At 36.3% G+C, this 22091-nt stretch overlaps 1 protein-coding gene across 2 annotated transcripts in view; it reads right to left on the minus strand.

Annotated features, from left to right (window-relative positions):
* The window catches only part of ITPR2 (inositol 1,4,5-trisphosphate receptor type 2), a 492964-nt gene that overhangs the window by 87156 nt on the left and 383717 nt on the right, over window positions 1–22091 (minus strand). For both annotated transcript variants that reach the window (XM_023209041.2, XM_023209040.2), the window contains 4 exons: window positions 16601–16708; window positions 12171–12363; window positions 9260–9385; window positions 662–837 (listed from right to left, as the gene is read on the minus strand). In XM_023209041.2, coding sequence (XP_023064809.1) covers window positions 662–837; window positions 9260–9385; window positions 12171–12363; window positions 16601–16708 — 603 coding nt within the window. The remainder of the gene's footprint in view (window positions 1–661; window positions 838–9259; window positions 9386–12170; window positions 12364–16600; window positions 16709–22091) is intronic.

Here is a 22091-nt window from a genome sequence, read left to right on the forward strand (position 1 = left end):
CCTTCAAAATTGTATTTCTCGGGTAAAATTATTTCTATAAATGTATCACTTGTTTTTTGAAATACTACTACTCTGGTTTACTTATTCTAAACTCACCTAACTCAAGCTTAAAAATGTGCTTCCTTATTCTAATATTTCAAAATTTGGTAAAAAAAATTCATCATATCTATGACTTTCATCAGTTTATAAAATTTGTTCACATAAAAAGAACCCAATTTAATACTTTCTCATATAGAAATCCTTTTTCTTAGGTCATTTGATGAAAGGTGCTCAGTTTCAAAATTCTATTGAACAGAATTTAATCTTTTTTGGATGATTTACGATGTTACTTTGGAATATTAACAATGGCTCAGTCATTTTTGTCAATAGCTGTGGGTACAGGATGCAGAATGCATTAAAATTGGATTGGATTAAATTGATGGCAGAACTGGGTCATTCCCCAAATGTTACTTTCTTAAATATAGCAATCTTTTACCTATCATTTTTTCTTTCACTCTAAATTAAATAAAAAAATGTACAAATCATGCTCTGGTTAATTTAGATTCATAATAAATTAGAATTCACTATGCACACATGAATGAAAAGCATATAGTTATATTTTTATATTTCATACATTTTTAAACTAATTCTGTAACAGTACAAAGCTAAGTAAAGTACTTACATTAGCTGCACCAAGAAGTATTAAGGTAGGCCCAAGACCTATTGTGTATATTGATCTGAGCATTATTGATACAAGAAACGGCCGAATACCCACAGGCTTGGAGAAGAAAAACAGCATAGATGTGCAGATCGCAACTGCTATCCAAAGAAGAACCGAGAACAATGGAGAAAGTGTACCTGTAAAATGTGGAAGAAATGTATTGTTATTAAGAATAAAACTAAAAAATGCTAAAATATTTGCTGCTCTACTTTATATGCTATCATTAAGTCAAAGCCATAATCCACGAAATTTCAAAATGACCCCATCTACATTCTTCATATTTCAAGGAAATGTCTTCGAACACGTTACTCATTATTACATTTCCAGAAAATCTGTGATTACTTTCAAGCTACTTAAATACTCACTAATGTTCCTTTTATTAAGTCAGACAATTGTTCATCTTTCTCTCATATGAGGATGATTCGCTAAATACTTTTGATAGACATCTCTCTCAGGAACCTTAATTCAAAATTTATGATTAATGACCATTAGGTATATAGCTAAATCATTAAAAAATTGAATTCATACCTTGTCTTGTCCTATTAGTATCAAGTTTCCATATTCTAGATTCCTCTGAAGAATCTAGTAGAATAACCTTTATAAAATAGACACACGCTTTAACTGCTAAACACACATGCATAGATATGTGTATGAATATGTGCAAGAGTGTGTGTATTTGAAGGCCAACTCAACTTCTAAATAAAATGGTTAGCTATTTAATAATCAGAAAATTCACATTCCAAATGTCTTAAAAAACAGACTCCGTTACACATAAGATTTCTTAGAAACTCCCCAAAAGAGAGGCTCAAAAATATTCTTTCTTTAGTAAGTAGTACAATTCACTGACATTTGCACTGACATATGCATTCAAGGAATCCTTTCCTGAAGGTCACGTGGTGCTGCATTTGCAGAAGTAAATTAAGAGGCAACATTCTTGGGCTGATTGGATCTGCTCTGGGGCCTCAAATGCATGTCTATAGGCTGGCATAGAAAGGAAACAACAAAATGGAGATTTTCCACTACGTCCGCTGGTAAATATTCAATAACAGTCTTATTCTTTTGGCCACACCTCTTATCTTTATTTATAAAATTTGCTACTGCATGCAAAACACCTCAAGGGCTTGGTGTGCATAGCTTTTGTACTGTCAAACTCTGGGATTATCTGACTCCTTTAATGAATTCTGTATAAAACTCTTAGTTCACAGTGTGTGCTAACATCTCAGAAATAGGCAGGAAGATTCTGCCAGTTGTTAAAAGACAAACAAAAAATCAGATAATGAACAGCATTCATTTAGACATGTTTACTTTTGCAAGGTTTGTTCTTATGCTGTCTCTGAAAGCACATAATGATGAAAGGAGGTTGGGAAGAGAGATGTGATATCCCCCCCTCACCAAATTTATAATCTCATAAGATTAATTTGGAGATGAGGAAAGAAAAAGGGTAAACTGCTCTGAAAGTTACCTTCAATTCCTGTCCTCTGGCAATGCTAACATACAGGTACCCTACTTGCGTTTACGATGATGTTGGCTTGTAAGCACTCTACCTACCAAAATACAGACTGACCACCAACTGCCTTGACCTCACAGACCTTAAACAGCCATAGAGAAAATAATGCCTTCAACTTTCTCTCTTCCTTACTGGGACTTGAGACTCCATCAGAATGTAAACTCTAAAAGGATAAGGGCCATCTCTAGGCCTATCACCATGCCTGTTACACAACAACAAATAAAAATTTATTGACTGAGTAAACAAACAATAATATATTCTGTGAGTTTGTTTTGAATAAATAACTAAGTCTCCAGTTATCAACTCCCCAAGTCACACACCTTAGCTTTTAAGTTCACTAGAACTGACAACATCTTCAAGGCACATTTACATCTGACTTTTCAGCATAATTCATAAGCAATGTCTTGGTGACATTCTTATTTTAGAATAATTTGGCATAGATAGTCACATTGTGCATTGTCACTAATTCCTGATAAACTATCTACCTCTTCACTATTCTTTGCAAGACAATATCTGGTTTGCTGAGATTTCACCTTGATCAAACAGAAATTATAGTCATACACTTAAAATTGGGTGTTTGATCCCTTTGTGAAAAGAACTCAAAGAATGTCTAGTATAGTAGCTAGCACATAGGTTCACACTAAATATATATTTGCATGAATAAACTAAAAAGTTATTTAAAACAGCTATTGACGGGCCAGGCGCGGTGTCAAGCCTGTAATCCCAGCACTTTGGGAGGCCAAGACAGGCGGATCATGAGGTCAGGAGATGGAGACCATCCTGGCAAACACGGTGAAACCCCGTCTCTACTAAAAAATACAAAAAACGAGCCGGGCGAGGTGGCGGGTGCCTGTAGTCCCAGCTACTCGGGAGGCTGAGGCAGGAGAATGGCGTGAACCCGGGAGGCGGAGCTTGCAGTGAGCTGAGATCGCGCCACTGCACTCCAGCCTGGGCGACAGAGTGAGACTCCGTCTCAAAAAAAAAAAAAAAAAACAGCGATTAACAATGATGTTTATTATTCTCTTCTCTAAGAATGATCATATTGGTTTCTATCTGAAGATTCAATGCTAAAAAGAGAACTGAAGTCTCTCTGACAAACTCTAGAGAAGACAGTACAGATTTTCTTTGAGTCTTGCTCTGTCGCCCAGGCTGGAGTACAGTGGCGTGATCTCGGCTCACCGCAACCTCTGCCTCCGAGGTTCAAGCGATTCTCCTGCCTCAGCCTCCCAAGTAGCTGTGATTACAGGCACCTGCCACCACGCCTGGCTAAATTTTGTATTTTCAGTAGAGTTGGGGTTTCACCCTGTTAGCCAGGCTGGTCTCGAACTCCTGATCTCGGGTGATCTGCCTGCCTTGGCCTCACAAAGTGCTGGGATTACAGGCATGAGCCACCTCGCCCAGCCCACAGTACAGATTTTCAAAGCCATTCTTTTCCCATTTCTCTCCTTAATACTCTATATATGTATCCATTTTCTATAATAAGCATATTATTTTAATAATACAAAAAGTTTTATAATTTACCCTATACATTTATAAATTTTAGAAAGTATGAAGTTTATCCTTTATAAAAGAAAATTCAGAAAGCAAAATTGCAAGCTTCAATCCAGTTCACATAATGGAACTCTGCCATCTACCTCATGCAGACTCTATAATTTCCTGTACAAAACATGCTGCTTCTTACTTCCCTGTTTCTCTCCATCCCTCTGTCTCCCAAGTAGCCTCATGAGATCTTTCTGTTTCCTCTACCTCAGTCCAGCTAAAGTAGATATCCACTCAGAAATCCCTGGGTGGCCTGTACTATTGTGTCTTATTCATTTCTTGGTCCCTTAACTAGACTGTGAAGTCTTTGAGGACAAGGACAAGTTTACTAATCTTTGTATTTAACAGTACCTGGCACATAGTGGCACTCCATCAACAGTTAAGTTGAAGGAATTGAAATCACCATGAAGAACTCATTTTCTTTAACACAAAACACTTGACAGAAAAAAAAATTACACTACAAATTTTATTATAGTTTTTAAAAATCACATGCTATCTTGGTATAAGAAATTCCCATGGCATCAATTTTCTCCACTAACTAGTCTGCCTTTGCCAAATGAAATCCAGGATAGGGGTATCTGGCATGGCAGCCATCAGTTTCTAAGTGGACTCCCAGGACATTCCCAGCACCAGAAAAGCTGCTGCTTCAGCCACAACCAGTGTAGCCTCATTCCTCAGCATTGGCACTTTTCTTTTTTAGAGAAGCATATGATAAACAAACAGCCACAAAAACCAATCAGCCAAACAAAGAAACCCAACCCAAAACCTTTAGCCATAAAAAATAAGCCCTGTACTCCTGAACAAATTGAAACCAAACTCTTCAAAGCCTGGCAATTAAAGGAGATTCTCTATCTGCAGTAGAGAGTGAAGAGTGTCCAACAGGCTGGTCCTCTGAGAATTATCTCTCCCTTTAGATAATTCTCAGAGAATGTCTCCCTTTAGTTATTATACCCCACTATCTGGTTGAAGAGGGAAACTACTCTCTCAGTTAATATCATAACCCAAGTGTGAATCAAATATTTGGGCACAAGAAACTCCTAGCAGTTCAGGTGTTCAGATTGGAAAATATACTTGGAGGAAGCATACATGGCTCCTTCCCTCTGCCAGTCCCTCTGTTCTCACCACCACATTGGTATCAGCATGTATTAGGATCTGGGGTTAGAAGGGTGGCATATTTTAAGCAGAGCTCTTTTTTGTAGTCCAAGACTTATCAGGTGATTTCATAATCAACTTCTACACCGAGTCAAGGAACTTCAGGGTTGGACAGAATCCTTACATTTATTATTATTTTTTCTTTTTTAACTTTATCCTTTACCTAGATTCTCCAAATGTCAACACCTCATATAACCACATTACAATGATCAGTATCAGGAAATTAACATTGATAGACCACTTTTACCATCTATCTAGTCAAAGTTGGTCATTTGCCCAATTTATGTCCTTCTTCTGAACCAGGGTCACACATGGGATTCAGTTGTCATGTCTCTTTACTAATCTTTTAATTTGGATAGTTCCTCAGTCTTTCTTTGTCTTTCATAAGCTTGACACCTTGAAGAGTACTGGCCAATTATGTCGTAGCATAGCCCTCATTTGGGGTTTGTCTAAAATTTTCTCAGTTAATTCATTTTTGGAAGATGATGTTACATCCTTGTCAGTGATTGTATCAGGAGGCACGTGATGTTGCTGGGTTTCATTACTGGTGCCATTAATGCTGATCACTTAGTTAAAGCGATTTCCCCCACTTTAAAGTTATTATTTTTTCTTTCATAATTAAGTATATTGTGGAGAGAGACTTGTATATTATATACAGGTTATATACTTTTCATCATATGGTCACCCATTAATTTTAGCATCCATGGATAATTTTTACTACTGTGATGTTTGCCAAATGGTGACATTCTATTTCCATCATTCTGTCTGTATTTCATTAATTGGAATACAATTATTAAAAAAGAGCTTTCTCTTTCCACTATCAACAGGAACTCCTGGATTCTTATTTTATGCTATGGGAGATAATGTGTCACTGTCAATAATCTTTTTCTCTAAATTTTCTCATATTTGACCACCTGGAGACCTTTCAAGTTGGATCCTGCGTTCTCTGACATGTCTCCATCATTTTTAAGCACTTCTTGAAGGAATATTCATCCATCTTTAATCTCACCCATCCCTAAATCACTTCATAGTGGCCCTGGCATACAGTTGTTCAGCCTGTTAGACCAAATCCAGCATCAGAGAACCTTCACCACCAGCACAGAGCTTTCCTCCGCCAGACAATTCTGATGGCCAAGTGTGTGTAACAGTCTTAGCTCTGTTTCCTCAGCATTCATAGCGATGCAGTGTGAAACAGATTAAGACTAAGCTAATCCTGACCAAATGCTAACCTTATTCATGGAGCTATAATTAAATAACTCATCCAGAACTATAACCAGATGACCCAGACATAACCTTGGGGTTTGACATTGCCAAAATGGCAGCTCATGCCTTCCCTTCCCTCTAAGCACCACATCCACTTAGATATCCTAAGCTGAGGCCCTACCTTGGTTACTGCTGTTAACTGCTATCTAGTCCTTTTCCAGAAATAAAGTCTGCATCTGCACCTGATGATAGCGCACCATGTCTTCCAGCCTTGCGTTTGTTAGTCCCATTTCTGGGACTAACAAACTTATACCTCCCAGAACTAGGAGAAAATTGATGCCATGGGAATGTCTTATACCAAGATAGCATGTGATTTTTAAAAATTATATTAAAATTTGTAGTGTAATTCTTTCTTTCTGCCAAGTGCTTTGTGTTAAAGAAAATGAGTTCTTCATGGTGATTTCAATTCCTTCAACAACTGTTGATGGAGTGCTGCTATGCGCCAGGCACTGTTAAATACAAAGATTTTATCATCTTTGTATTTTAAAAAAATACAAAGATTAGTAAACTTGTCCTTGTCCTCAAAGACTTCACAGTCTAGTTAACGGACCAAGAAATGAATAAGGCACAATAGTACAGGCCACCCAGGGATTTCTGAGTGGATATCTGCTTTAGCTGGACTGAGGTAGAGGAAACAGAAAGATCTCATGAAGCTACTTGGGAGGCAGAGGGATAGAGAGAAACAGGGAAGTAAGAAGCAGCATGTTCTGTGCAGGAAACTATAGAGTCTGCATGAGGTAGATAGCAGAGCTCCATGATGTGAACTGGATTGAAGTTTGCAATTTTGCTTTCTGGATTTTATTTTATAAAAGATAAAACTTCATACTTTTTAAGATTTAAAAATATATAGACTAAATTAAAAAACATTTGTATTATTAAAATAATATGCTTATTACAGAAAATGGATACATATATAAAGTATTAAGGAGAGAAAATGCTCCTCCCTTCCCACCATTAATGGGTAAAGAACGTCTTTGAAAATCTGTTATTTCATGTCCTTTTTCAAGGACCAGTTGCACCAGCAATACCTGGTGAGCTTATTTAAAAATACATTTTTGAACTCTAATTACAAGGCAAATCTTCAGCCTCAGTTTCTTCATCCATAAAAATATTCTTCATCCATAAGGATATTCTTCCTTCATAAGAATACGGATTTGTCAGGAAGATTAAGTGAAATGTATGCGAAATGCTTAGCATTTTCCCTGACCCAGTCTAAGTGGTGAACAACATCCGCTGCTGTTATTATTATCAGTATTACTATTATAACTATTATTGGCCAGGCAAGTGTTACAAATACCATGTGTTCTGCTTCTCCTGAATGAGTAAAGAGCAACTGTCCAGAGGGGTGGCATTTCCCATCACTCTTATATTTCATGTACAATAGGTGGCAGCAGAGCCTACATACATTGGCTCTGGTGGTCAAGAAAGGGAGATCATGGAATGGAACTCAAGGGAAATCAGGTCCTGTATGAAGAAGGGGCGCCTGTTAATGACGTGCTTCCAATCCATGGAGAAAGATCCTAGACTGGACACAAAAGGGTTAGCCTTTTACTCTAAGATCTGCCATTTTTTAGGCTTTCTGGACTTTCATCTGTTCATCTGTCAAATGAGTGCTTGATATTAGATGATTTCCAGAATTGCTTCCTTTTTTAAGACTTTATGCTTCTACTAACTGGGACTCTATAATCTTGTCCGCATTCTGTGTGCAGATGATATTGATTTATCATTTCATGCTGGACTTCTTTCCTCCCAAGAGTTGTATTCCTCCATGCTAAGAGTTTATCACTAAAGGAGACTAAACATAGTGAAGAGAAAGCCGTTTTTACTTCCTGGTGAATGTGCAGTTGCTCTATAATGGATGGCCAAATATGTGCTACATTTTCACTGCTGTTTAACTCATACATCCACTCCATTGCTTAATATTCTTCTTTTATTCTGGGTATGTCCTGCAAAAACAGTGGTTATTCATGACTACTCAGATTACAGCTAAAATTTAGAACTTTGATATCTATGTTACCTGTAATGAATCTGTAAAAGAGCAAATGACTTTCGGACTCCCATTTCCTTTCCTGCCCACCCCCAGTTCATCTGAAATAGGCTGAAATACCTGTTGCTCTTATCATACTCTCTTTTCTCGAGGCTTCTTTCTGTAGTACAAATATGTACCTTTTAAACAGCAACCACCACCATTGAACTTTATTGAAGGTTTATCAGGTACTATTCTAAATGCTTTACCTACAGCATCTCATCAAATTCTCACAGTAATCCCATGAAATGATGAGACGCAAAAGCACTGCATGGTTATTATTAGCCGATTTCTCTATCTTCTCTTCCAAGCCATTCTTTCCATGCCCATTCCAAAGTTATTTACCAGATTGTAGCCCAAACCTGTAACATACTTCCCATGCTCTCCACCTAACTTACACAAAACTTACTTCCCAAAGTCTCACAATTCAGTATATTTCTCCTATATTTCTAATTTCACCTAAAATGATATACTTTCTCATTTTTGCTTCTGTATTATTAGTTTAATAATATTAGTTTCATATTCAGTATCCTTTATTTCCTATTATTGTCTTGTCATATGCTGTAAACTTTTGAAACCTCAGATGACAAACATTTAACTATCTTAAGAATCCCTGACTTTAGTATAGAATTAAAAATTATTTCTAGATTACATGTACGCTCACTATAGAAACCTTAGACAAGACAGAAAACAAAGAGAGTAAAATATAAATGCCAGTATTTAGGTAACAACAATTAATATTTGGGCACAGAGCTGTCATTTGCATAACGGAAATGATACAGTATAAAAATGTTTGGGGTCATAATAATTAGGTAGAAATGACAAATTTTTTCATTGCTTCATTTGCCAAGATATAATGTAGCTCTAATAACAATTGTGTATATGAGCTTTTTAAAAAATAACAATTCTATTGACCACACTTTTCTGCCTATTCTATTTACTATCATACTCTACTTCCAACAAGTATAGAAAAATCCATTTAACAGGAATGAAACTATTCTTATTTTGAAGCTCTAAATAGTTAAGTGGGAACTTTAAAATATTTATCTTTTAAGGAAAAACGAGCACTTGCCTTCATCTCCATCATCCCCAAATGGGTAGAAGAGAGCAACAGCTAAATTGATGAACACAGCCAGGTTGAAGGAAATGCTCCCCCAGAGAGAGATGTGCCTCGAGAACCAGAACAGTGCAGGGTTATCTAGGAAGTGAGAGGCGTAAAGGAACAGAACAGAAAAATAAATTTTGGTTTCAACACACGAGGCTTACCAAAACAATATTTTACTAAATGCATCATTTTTGTAAACTATTATAAAAACCTATTTAAATAAATATTTGACTTAAGTCAGTCAAAAACAATCAGAACCATAAAGGAGTGAAATTTGATTCCGTTTTTCATCCTTCAGCCAGTTTAGGCCTAAACTACTGTAGAAGGGCGAGGAATTTTGCAATCGCTAAAGGTGGTCAGAAAAGGTGATTCTGTAATAATTCTCTGTAATCTATCTGCAGAGCAGTTTAGCAGTTGCCTGGGGTCCCTTTTAATGAAATGATATACTTCATTGGATAATTTGGTAATATCGATAAATTGGTCCCACTCCCATGCCTTAAAGTCAAATAAAAAAACTCCAAACCCATAGCACAGATATATTTCTAATGAAAATTCCTACGACACAGTCACAGTTACCTGAACTATGAAACCTAATCATGAGACATAGTACTCCTGACAGGGAACTAGTGATTTATAATATTATCTACATTTTAAACCTTAAATCTTCCTAAGAACTTGTTGGGTTTGAAACAGCAGAAGAAAATGAGCACTACAATAAAAACGGCTAATAAGTGGAATAGGCTTTGCTGAATATATTCAACAAAGGACTCTGTGTCTGTCATCAGAAATGAATTAGTAAATGCATCAATCGAATACAGTTTACATTAACCAAAAGTCAGTTCTTTCCACCTCTGTTAAATAACTGAACAGACTTGCAATGCATGTAAGTTTGAATGAGAGCCAAACTTACTAGCCTGCCCTGGGCACTCACATGGCTCCTATAGTTCTTGTCCGTTCTCTAACTTTCAAAACTTAACACCAGGATTAAAAAATTTAAGTTAATCAAGGGGCAATGGCACATTGATTTTCAAATGGAAATGATAAACTTTGTAGATAAATCCTGTGAATTTCAACCTAGTGCCTATTGCCTACTTACAAACTGTACTTCTCTTCAGTACATCTTGTTTTCCTTCTCTTGGAAGGGAACATTCCAATGCCGAAATATGCTATGATTAGCTATGCCATTTAATTGACTAATGTACCATAAACTGTAAACATCTGCATCTCCATCATTCCTCAATTAGGAGTCCTCGTTTTTAAAGGTAGACCATTAAGACAAAATTAGAAGATGTTGATGCATGCATTTGTAATAACAAATCCTCACTATTGAATCTACCAAATGAATTAGATTCTGCCTATGGCCTCATAATAAGCTGTTTCCAAATTTTACAGTAAAATGTACATTGAAAATTATTTTAAGAATTAATTTTTGGTAAATGACAAAATGCTTATTTTTTTTAAAAGCACAGACCCCCCAAAGCACTAGTTCAGTATTCAATTTATTGTCAAGGAGAAAATATATGTGTTTTTTGTTTTGTTTTGTTTTTTGTTTGTTTATTTGTTTTATTGAGACAGAGTCTCGCTCTGTTGCCCAGGCTGGAGTGCAGTGGTGCAATCTTGGCTCACTGCAACCTCTGCCTCCTGGTTTCAAATGATTCTTCTGCCTCAGCCTCCCAAGTAGCTGGGACTACAGGCGCATGCCACCCCATCCGGTTAATATTTTATATTTTTAGTAGAGACAGGGTTTCACTGTGTTAGCCAGGATGGTCTCAATCTCCTGACCTCATGATCTGGCTGCCTTGGCCTCCCAAAGTGTTGGGATTTACAGGCATGAGCCACCATGCCTGACCAGAAAATGTATGTTTTTTAAATGCTCCAAATGAAATCGTGTCTTCATATGTATTTTAGACACCCAAAATTTTCACTGAATTCCATAAGGCTCTACATGGTAAATTGCTAAGGGAGAATAATTTTGATTTTTTAAAAAACATTCTGTTTTAAAAGCCTGAAAATGCATACCACACCCCTATACCTAAAGACATTTCTCAAGCACCACTCGAATTCATAAATCATACCTACTAAAGTTCCTGAAAACTAGCATAATGAAATACTGTTGAATAGAAGTATTGAGAACATATCCTGCTTGTCTAGAAAACTCCAAGGGACTGAAAAAGACCTACTCAAGAGTTTCCCCCACTGACTTTTGTGAAAAACTCATGAGATCCCTTATCTTGGAAAATAAACTAAAGTTTATTTAAAAATTCTAAAATTTTAAATTTTAAAAGTCAGTGTTTCCTAATAGATTTGGGATCTAAGAGATAAGTCATGGGAACTGTACTAAACTGATTTTTTAACTGGAATATTATAACATTGTCTTATTTAAATACAAGTGTCAAGAATGTAGAGCTTGTTTGGTGAGGGGAGGTAAAGATATGTTCAAAGAAAGAATTACTCTCAGCAAAACATGAAACAAGCCCCTCAATCTCAGGACAATAGAGGAAGAGTGTGCAGGAGCTGATGTCTCTCAATCCTATTCACTGACAGGCCAGTCAGGGCCCACTCATGGGCTTCAAACCTGCAGCTGTTCAACATTTGAAAACGTACAGCTGCAACCCTGCATTTCATAATATTTATTTAAAAAAAAGGATCATCATGAAGAGTTGATGTAATTAGTTAGGGCTTTCTGTTTTCCTTAAGCTGCAGGTGTCTTGGCTCCAGTGGTAGACTAAGTGGACATCCTTAAGCCTGCAAGTGAATTCAGTATGTCAGACTGGCAAGACATTAAAAAACAATTTAAATGAGCTGCATCATGTGTCCCAGAGTACCAAATTATCTACCACTATGCACAAAACTAACCATTTCAGTTTACTGTACTTACTCCTGATTTTCTTTTGCCACTTCATTTCATTGTAGAGATCTTCTGTTTGCTGGAAAAAGTCATTCACTTTACTTCCTTGTTCATCCCTTTCAGTTGTATTGAACACACGGCACTTGGATTCTCGAGTGAGGTATTCACATATATTGGGGACAGGAAAAACTATTTGTTCCATGGTCCTATCATGCCGGACAATCTGAAAATATTAATTTGCATTGTTTTTAGCCTTTTGGACACCTCAGCCTTAGACTTGCTTTTGTTTTTAATATGAGTTTGAAGATGATGTTTTATGAACTCAGTTGTGAAAAAATATGCCAACTTGAAATATCTGAAAGAACCCTTTTTACTACACTACTTTGCATTTTTCTCTTAAAAAAGAGAAATTAATTGACTAATATATCATAAACACTATACTTTGTTTAACATAACAAAAACTAAAAACCTTTTATTCTTTCTGGGTTAGCATTATACTTCTGCCACCCACTTTTATTTTTGTGAAGTACATCCTAAAACTAAGACAGTCTTAATTAGAAAGTGATTGGCTGGGTAGGCTTAAATATAGCACTTATACTATTTGTATCTTGTTCTTAGCCTCTTCGTCCTAAAAGGGGCTTTTGGGTAACAAATGACATATTCAACATTATGTGTCTGAACTCTACAGAGAAAAGTGCTTTATATCATTAAAATGTTCTCTTACTCATGGCAAAACATATTTTTCTAGGTACAACATCCAAGTAAACATATACCCATATTTAAATACCCATAATTTTGAGCCTCCCTTATTTGTTATTTGTGATTGTTTAACTTTAGACTAAAAAAAAAAAAAAAAAGACTGACTATTTTCATACAGCTTTACTATGTAACAAGGGTTCATGTAGCCTAAATTTCAAGGTTCACATGTATGTACAGTGCCCAGTTCTCAGGAATGAATAAGGATTGGCTTAACCCAAAAGAGTAATTCTGCTTCCCTTTGCTACTGACTGGTGTGGTGGTGGTCATGGGCTGTACCTCTAGAAAGTGAGGCATAAAGAGAAATCTCCCGAAAGGGCTTCCAGGAGAGATTTTGTTTGTTGGTAAAGGCAGAGAGCCATAAGAGACACACAAAACAACAACAACAGCAGCAACAACAACAACAAAAACAAAAATGAAAACCAAATACATAAAAACAAAAGTTTTTTGTTTGTTTGTTTTTGTTTCTTTGGTTTGCCTGTACCATCTTTCTTCTTGCTTAGAACAAGAGGGTCTAAGGGCATGATGCTTGGAACTGTAGCAGCCATTTTGCAAACATGAGGTGAGATAGAGTCAGCATGATAAGGAACCTAGTATAAATATGTGAAGAGTTTGCATATTTTAAGACATCACTGAGTCACTGAATCAATTATAGAACTACTGGTACTCCAGACTTCCCATCAGATAAAATTTTACTATCTAAACAATCGTCAGTGTGGTATTCTATTAAACTTGTAACTGAAGGTATCCTAAATGATATGTGATATATTCAATTACCTACTAGAATACTGTCATAAAGCAAACTACATGAAATTTAGTAAGGTAAATAAGAATTCCTGGATATAGGTTACTAAAATCAATTGTACAAAATAATTGGACATATTTGGTATGACAGGCAACCATATGGAAAAAAAAGGTTTACTTGATCCAATAGTATCAAATATTTTTTAAAAAATCTCAGGGTTCATCAAGAAATTGTGTCTAGATTATTATAAGCCAAGCTCTTCAGTCCTTTTATGAAATGTTATGTTTGATTACATTTGCCACATTTTGCAAACAGCATGGACAAACTGGAGGGATTACTGAAGGAAATGGAGGTGTGTTCACTGCAAAAAACCAGAGATGGATAATTTTTCAATACATTTATTCAACAAATGCTTATTCAGTCTTTAGGTGAGGCATGTTGGAGAAAAAACAACACGAACCCCAATGGGTAAGAGCTTGTAGTTTAGTAATCATGATGGCTCTTCAGATGTTAGAGTCAAGCTATCATGTTGAGGGGGGAAAATGTTCTGAATGTAAATATTAAAATGGGCTAATGTTAATTCTTTATTAAAAAAAAGTTTCTAATTATTAGAGTCATTCAAAATCAGATCAGTTTCCTCATGATGTAGTGAGAACTCTATTGCAGGAAGAATTTAAAGCAGAAGCAGATTATTACAGGGCAATACCTTCTTAGATGGGCGATTAGACGTGAGGCTCTTCCTATTTCCCAGGGTCTTTAAGTCTACAACTTGCAGACAAACTATTATTCTCAATAACATGAATTGTTGTGGTTACATTCAAGGCACAGGGTTCAGTTTTGGAAATACAAAGATGACCAAGACCAGTCCCTGCCTCAAGTAAAGGAGAAGTGACATATATGAAGCTAATAATATTCCAATGTGATAAATATTAAACTAACAGAATAACCAAACTGTTGTGGAAGCATACACAGTGAGATGGAATTAATGAATACCTGGAGAAGGGAGGAAGGCCTCTCTGAGTGGGTCATGTGAGCTGGCTTTAGATGAACATGAGAACTGATGAATGAGTTCATCAGCCTGGACCACTCCTTTGAAACCCGGACTTGTATATCGAACTCCATGGATGACTCAAAGTCACCTCGAATTCAATCCATCCAATAATGAACAAATAATCTTCTTCTATCTTTTAGCTGCCAAACTTCACTCTCTCCTAGCATTCTCATACATGGCACCAACTTTTGCTCATTTATTCAAATGAGTAGCCCAGAGGACATCCTTTTGCACACCATTCTCCTAACATGTGAAATTCAACTTCAAGCCCTGTCAATATGTATATGTATATGTGTGTGTTTACTACATATATATATCACTATATAGAGATGTACATGCATGTATGTATCTATATATATGTATTTTCCAGTCCAGCCATCTTCAATATCATCTCTCACACTTACCATTATAATATCTTCCTATCTGATCTATGTGTGTTTTCTATCCCACTCTCTTTTCCAGTCTTGTCTCCAAACAGCAACCAGATTGATCTTTTGAAAATAGTCATCTCCTTCCTGTGTTTTTTACCTTCCCTTCACTTACTTTCTTCCTTCTGAAATCCCCATTCTGAAGGAGAAACTCATACTCAATCTTTAACACATTCTTAAAGGTAACCTTCTCAGTGACATCTATCCTGAAATTGCTCAGGCACCACTAATTACTATTTTCTCTACATTTCCTTGGCCCTTTGTTTATATACTTATGACACAGAATTATCTTCTATATGTGTGAATTGGTAGAGAGTAAGTACTCAGTAAATATTTACTGAATGTATGTATTTATAGCTAAATCTCTCCTCACTGCTGGAATCAATAAAACAACATCAACAGCTCCCGTCTCTCACAGGCATTAACCAAACTTCTCTCCATGGCCTGCTCACTCTATTTCCTATTCCCTGGTCTCTTCTGATCTCCTAGCTTTGTACTTTGACTTCTGGGATCTTCCTTAAGACCTTCATGGTTTGAAGACCTATTTCTACTTGTACAGAAATGTTTTTGCTGCTAGTTCAGCTCATGGATTCCACTAAGTCAAGTCTAACACCAAAGTTGTGGTACTATTAATGTTTACAAATGTGAGCAAGGTATCCACTTCTGTGACACAAAGGTATGGCAATAGTAAACAATACAGTGTAGGGGTTATATATCCCGAGAGTGAACACAGTGATGCCCATTATGCACTCTGCTGAAAAGTAAAAAATATCTGCCAAAGTGAATGAATGTATAAACGTAAATTATAGGAGTGACAAGCGTCAACTACTCTGCTCACTTCTGCCTGATTAGCTCTGCCAGCCAGTGTCAAAATGATACCATAGCTAGTAAATGACAGCCAGATGGGTCTCAGAACATATAATGATAAGTCCATTTTGACCCACACCTCCTGAACTGCCACCAACATGAAATAATGTCTCATTTATGAGGGTCAGGGGAGGTCAATTGCTGCATACTGAAAATGGAAACTGTTAAACCTTTCCAAGGCTATGGTATCAATATGAAAACTGTATTAGTTTCTTTCATGTTTACTCCACTTGTGAATTGTTGGAGATCTCTATTTTAATAAGCCTTCCACAATTTTAAAAAAGAAACCTTTTCCTGAATGAAGCCTTCTATTATAATAATCCCATCTCTCAAACACTATTGCTCTGCAATGATTAATTTCTTCTATGGTTAAAAAAAATCTATTAATTACAAAAGAAATTTTACATATAGTCTTAGTAAAAAGACAACTTTGAAAGATGTACACCTCATTTTCCTATACATCACTCCTCACTCATCCTTTTACTATACATTTTTCACTTTAAACCACTCAATTCTGCATCACTGCTCTAGAAAAAATATGAAAATGGTCTAAAATAGAAAGTAAGCACAACTTTTCACAGTTGGTCCCTTTCAATAAATAATAGATGGTTACCTCAATCTGTGCAGTGTGGTTGGCATAATACTTTAAGGCTTCATCTCCTTCATCTGGATCCGATCCTGGTTTGAGCATCTGCTGCAATAGTTTATTGTGGCGGGCCAACTAGAGTGGGGAAAAGATAAAGGTTTTAGGTCCTTTTTTACCCTTTTCTGGGGTCGAACTTTGAAATAATTTTGTCTACTTGTATACATAGCTTCACAGTCCTAGGGTTAAGGACAATTAGTTACACTTCAGGAAAGCATGTCTGTATTTGAAAGGCAGAGATAATGAAATCACAATGATCAGCCATTAATATTTGTTGATTAAATTTATGTCTTCAGTAAATATATGATTGTACCAGGAAGAAGAAATGTTCCCAGTGATACATAATTGATACTGTCTATAGTAAATTTACACTACATACACATAAAAACAAAGTGATCAACAGTGCAATAAATCAGTGAGTAGTGGGAACAATATAAATGTGTGTTTTTCCTACACACACATAAATAGGTATCTGTATTTCAGAAGAGTTTCTCTTATAGCATGTAATCTAAGCTCTACATTAGTAGTTGGTATAAAGTCCTATGTTTCTGCACGTTTGTAAGCCAAAATTAGTGCTTTCTGGGTATAGATCTTGATTTTATTGTCATTGAAATTGAGCATTTAAAAAAGCAAAAATTTCACCATAAATTATTTTAAACTGCTGGTGGTGGAAGTCATCTTTCTCTCTCATTTGAATGTCTACAGCATTTGCTGGCTAGTTCTCTCACTTTGTACATTAGTAATACATGTTGCCTTCAGATGTCTCCTTTATGGTTGTCTCGAGCAATTCCTGAAATCTTGCAATGTCTTTCACTTATCAAATATCCTATTAATGCTTAAATTCCCTGAGGGCTTCTACTAACAAAGACTCTACCACAGAACTCTCTCACTCCTAGCACAATGCCTGCCTCCAACTTCATGACAGGTACTAATTCTACGTACTTCAAGTACATGATCTTACTTGAACCTACTAAGAAATTCAGTGGTAGGCACTCTTTATTATTGCTATTGACAGATGAGGAAACTGAAGCACGGAGAGTGTGAGGAACTTGTTTGTGATAACATAGCTAGAAAATGGTAGAGCCAGTATTTTATCAACATTATAGAGCGATAAGTTTTCCTATGATTCATGAGATCTTCATACAAACTGTGATTATAATCATGGAGATGAATTTTAAATAATAATTCAGAACCTAGAAAACCAAATGAACATTATCCTTGTAAGTGATAATTTGGTAAGCTAAATATTCATTACACTGATGTTGCTCTAGAGCAAATCATTTTGAAAATTGTTATTTCAGAATTGGTTTTCAGGGTCATTAATCACTCAAGAAAACCATTTCCTATTTTCTATTTATGTTTCTTTGAACTAAATTTGAATTATACACATTTTTATTACAAACCATAGTCATGAAACTTGTTGTGACTTAAAGGGGTTTCTAAAAATCTCGGCCGGGCGCGGTGGCTCAAGCCTGTAATCCCAGCACTTTGGGAGGCCGAGACGGGCGGATCACGAGGTCAGGAGATCGAGACCATCCTGGCTAACACGGTGAAACCCCATCTCTACTAAAAATACAAAAACTAGCCGGGCGAGGTGGCGGGCGCCTGTAGTCCCAGCTACTCGGGAGGCTGAGGCAGGAGAATGGCGTAAACCCAGGAGGCGGAGCTTGCAGTGAGCTGAGATCCGGTCACTGCACTCCAGTCCGGGCGACAGAGCGAGACTCCGCCTCAAAAAAAATAAATAAATAAAAATAAAAATCTCAATGAGTTTGAAAGCATAAAATTATTGTAATCATTTAGGTACCTCAGCATGTTTTAAGAAGTGGCCAGTTCTTGAAGGCAAAACTGGCGTGATTTCTTTACTGACTGGATCTGGGGCGTGAAAGAAAGAGAATTAAGGATGATTCCAAAGTTATTGACCTGAGCAACTAATAGTTTAGAAATGTCATTTACTAAGAAAAAATGTAGGAGGAGTACATTTAGCAGGATAAAATCAGGACTTTGGTTGTGGACACGTGAAGCTTTAGACGAGGAGCGGGCTGTTGGATTTGTTTGTCATTTACTAAGAAAAAATGTAGGAGGAGTACATTTAGCAGGATAAAATCAGGACTTCGGTTGTGGACATGTGAAGCTTTAGATGAGGAGTGGGCTGTTGGATTTGTTTGTCAGGAATTCTGGGCAGAGGTCAGAGCTGGAGCTGTGCATGGAGGGGTCGTCAATATATGGCTGATACTTAAAATCATGAGCCTTAGTGAGATCACCTAAAAGTGAGCTTAGACAGAGAAAGGAGCTCCACGGAACTCCAATATAGGTTAGTAAGAGAAAAGATACCGGCAAACTAGACTAAGAAAGTTGGTTAAGGAAGGTAGGAACAAAACCCCACGCAGCCAGGTGTCTTGCAGCCAAGGGAAGAAATAATTTCAAGAGGGATGGAGTGATTATCTGCGTTAAATGAGGCAGGTAAGTCCTCAGGGAAATGTCATTTGGTTTAGCAACTCAGAAATCACTGAAAAGCTTCACAGCAGCAGTTTTAGGAAGTGGTGGATACCAAAGCTTAATTGTAGTGAGTTTAAAAAAGAATGGGAGGCGAGGAGGTATACACAAGGAGAGTGAGTAGAGACAACTCTTGAGGACTGCAGGTGTGAGGGAGAGCCAAGAAATAGGATGGCAGGTAGACAAAAGGGCAGGGATAAAGGTGGATTTTTTAAATACGGAAAATAGAACATCGTGTTTGTTTGGTTTTGAAAGGGACTATTCACTAGAGCAACATCTTGATTAGGTGAGAGTGGAATGATCTAGAACATTTGTAAAGGGGTTTGCCTTAGATAGGAATAAATTTACCCTTAGAGACAGCAGGGAATATGGGCACAGATTCAGGAGGTTGGGTGGTTGTGATGATGGGAACACTGAGAAGTTCTTTTCTGGTTACTTTTTTTCTCAGTGAAGTAGGAAGCTGATAATGAGGACGACAGAGGAGGTGTTGGATAACTGATGAAAAGCAACTATAAAATAGCTAGGGAAAGTACATGGACTTGGAAATACAGTAGTACTGCCAGGAAGCCTTAAGGGTCTCCCTTATGTTATGGTCAAAGGGAGGCCAGGAACCATATTTGTGTGTTTTTCTCCGGCAATATTCAGCTGTCTGGGTAAAGTCACAGAGTATAAAGAGAGTTGTCAATAATGAGATCTACAGTTTTGTTGGGTAAGGTCAACAACACATAAAAAAGATATACTTAAATACTGGAACTCTTTAAATCTTACATAACTGATAGTCTCCCAAGGTGAGATGGTAATTTGAATAATTTCTCCTGTTTATTTATTTAAAAACTTTTACTTCTTTATGATCACTTTATAGGGTCAAAAACTGCTGCAGTTATTTTAAGAAACCATTAATGTTATTTCATGTAATAGTAAACAAATCTATACAAATCACTTTCAGTTAGTATATCCTGCTTAACAGAAACATCTGTGGGCCTCTCTCCCTCCTGTTGACTTAATGACATGATTCTGCATGTGTCTTGTTTTATTGCAGAGAAGAGGCATTCTAAAAGGGACTCAAAAAAAAAAAAAAAAAAAAAAAAGGAAAAGAAAAGAAAACACCCACATAGGCCTCCCTTGCATTAGAACAATATTTTCATTCATGATTAGATAAGCCATCTTTACATATCTTTGAAAACTTGAAATATATAATTGAAAAAGAATAATACAAACAAAACAGAGAAAACTTCACTGTTTTTTTCTACCTGGAAATCTTTCATATTCTTTGTAATAGAGGGTCTTGACTAATGAGGCTTATTTGCTCCTCCCTGTTCTGTGTTCTGATAGAGCCCTGCACGTATCTATATTATGAAATTTCTCATATTGTATCTGAGTAACTATTATTTCTCTCCAGTGGTCTGTGACATCCTCAAATTAAAGGGCCTGGTCTTACTCATCTCTTTGTTCTCAGCGCCAAAAACAGAACTTGATACATAAAATAGAGTCAATAAATATTTGTTGAAATCAATGAAGAAATGGGCTAGTTAATAACATATATTCATGGATTTAAATGGACAACAACTCTTAAGCCTCAATGAATTATCTCTCTGTTTCATCCTCTGTAAAGAAGAAGGGCAAATAAATCTGATTAGAAATCAGACAATGGTACAAATTCCAGTATTTGTAGAAAGAAAATATTTTAATATTTTTTCTTGTTTGACAGTTATTTATGTACTCATATGTATTCCGATAGATTATAAGCTATTTGGAGGAAGGAAATAACCATTTTTAGTGGCATCCTTTATTATCCATTTCACATTTATCTTCTTACCATTGGGATTTTAATGTTCATTTCAGTTTGGGTCCAAGTAAGGACAAGGTAAAAAAAAAAAATCAAGAAACTACACTTTGATGATATTCAATAATAATTATTTCTTAGTACTTTTCATCTGTGTTTTTCTAATGTGAGTTCCACTTTTATTGGGTACCCAATCAATGCTGAATGGAACCCTATATGATAAAGCAAGGATAGCATTCCTATTATATAGACAAAATGCAAAAGAATTAAGGAATATCTCGATGATTGTGAAATGCATAAAAACGACTGATACCAATACAGAGCTTTCCTGGTCCAAATTAACAGTTTACTGAAAGCACAATACAATGTCTTAGAAACCAATTAACATATGCTCAATAGTTTTTAAAGGATTTAGTCCCCTATACATGCAATCTGATTCAAAATATTCTGTAGAATGAACGCACTGCCAACCAAAGATATTCAGTTGTCTTAGTGATGGACTCTTTAGCCACATTTGTCTACGCCACACTTTTATATGCCACGTACCCTTTTATATGACTTTAAAAAAAAGAAAAAAAACCCAACATCCAAAGCAGCAATCACACCATTTACTATTATGTGCTTTGGAAACCAAAGGTAAAAATACCTGGTAAGTTTCTGCACAAGTATGGCACATCTGTGGAGAGTTGTAACAATAAGAAATCTAATTTAGATCCTAATTAAAAACTGAAAAACTGCTAATGAATATATTCAAGGACTGCCGTCTTACGATAGCCAACTTTACCATTGACAAAGATGCTCCCAACAGGACTTGAAATTAGCTGATGTCACTATACAAACATGTTTCAGAAAGCCAACCAACAATCAATATTAATGATAATGAGAGTTTGAATTTGGGCAACTGCACTGAATGTTAAAAGGGGGAAATGCCATGGGGGGAAATCTCTGGGTCTTAGAAATACTTATATTCCACAACAATCTTTATGAGCCAAAATAGTAGCAATTGTTTTATATATGGTGCACAAATGATGCCTACCCAGTTAGTATGCAGTTTCAAAAGAATTTTAGCAACAAGGAACACTTATTAGGTCATTATTACAAATAGAAAAACTAGGCCTGAGATAATGTATCACATATCACAATATTAAAGTTTTATAACAATGCAATAAATACATGGGTAGGTAT

The sequence above is a fragment of the Piliocolobus tephrosceles genome, chromosome 10, assembly GCF_002776525.5.
Source record: "Piliocolobus tephrosceles isolate RC106 chromosome 10, ASM277652v3, whole genome shotgun sequence".
In the NCBI taxonomy this organism is placed as follows: domain Eukaryota; kingdom Metazoa; phylum Chordata; class Mammalia; order Primates; family Cercopithecidae; genus Piliocolobus; species Piliocolobus tephrosceles.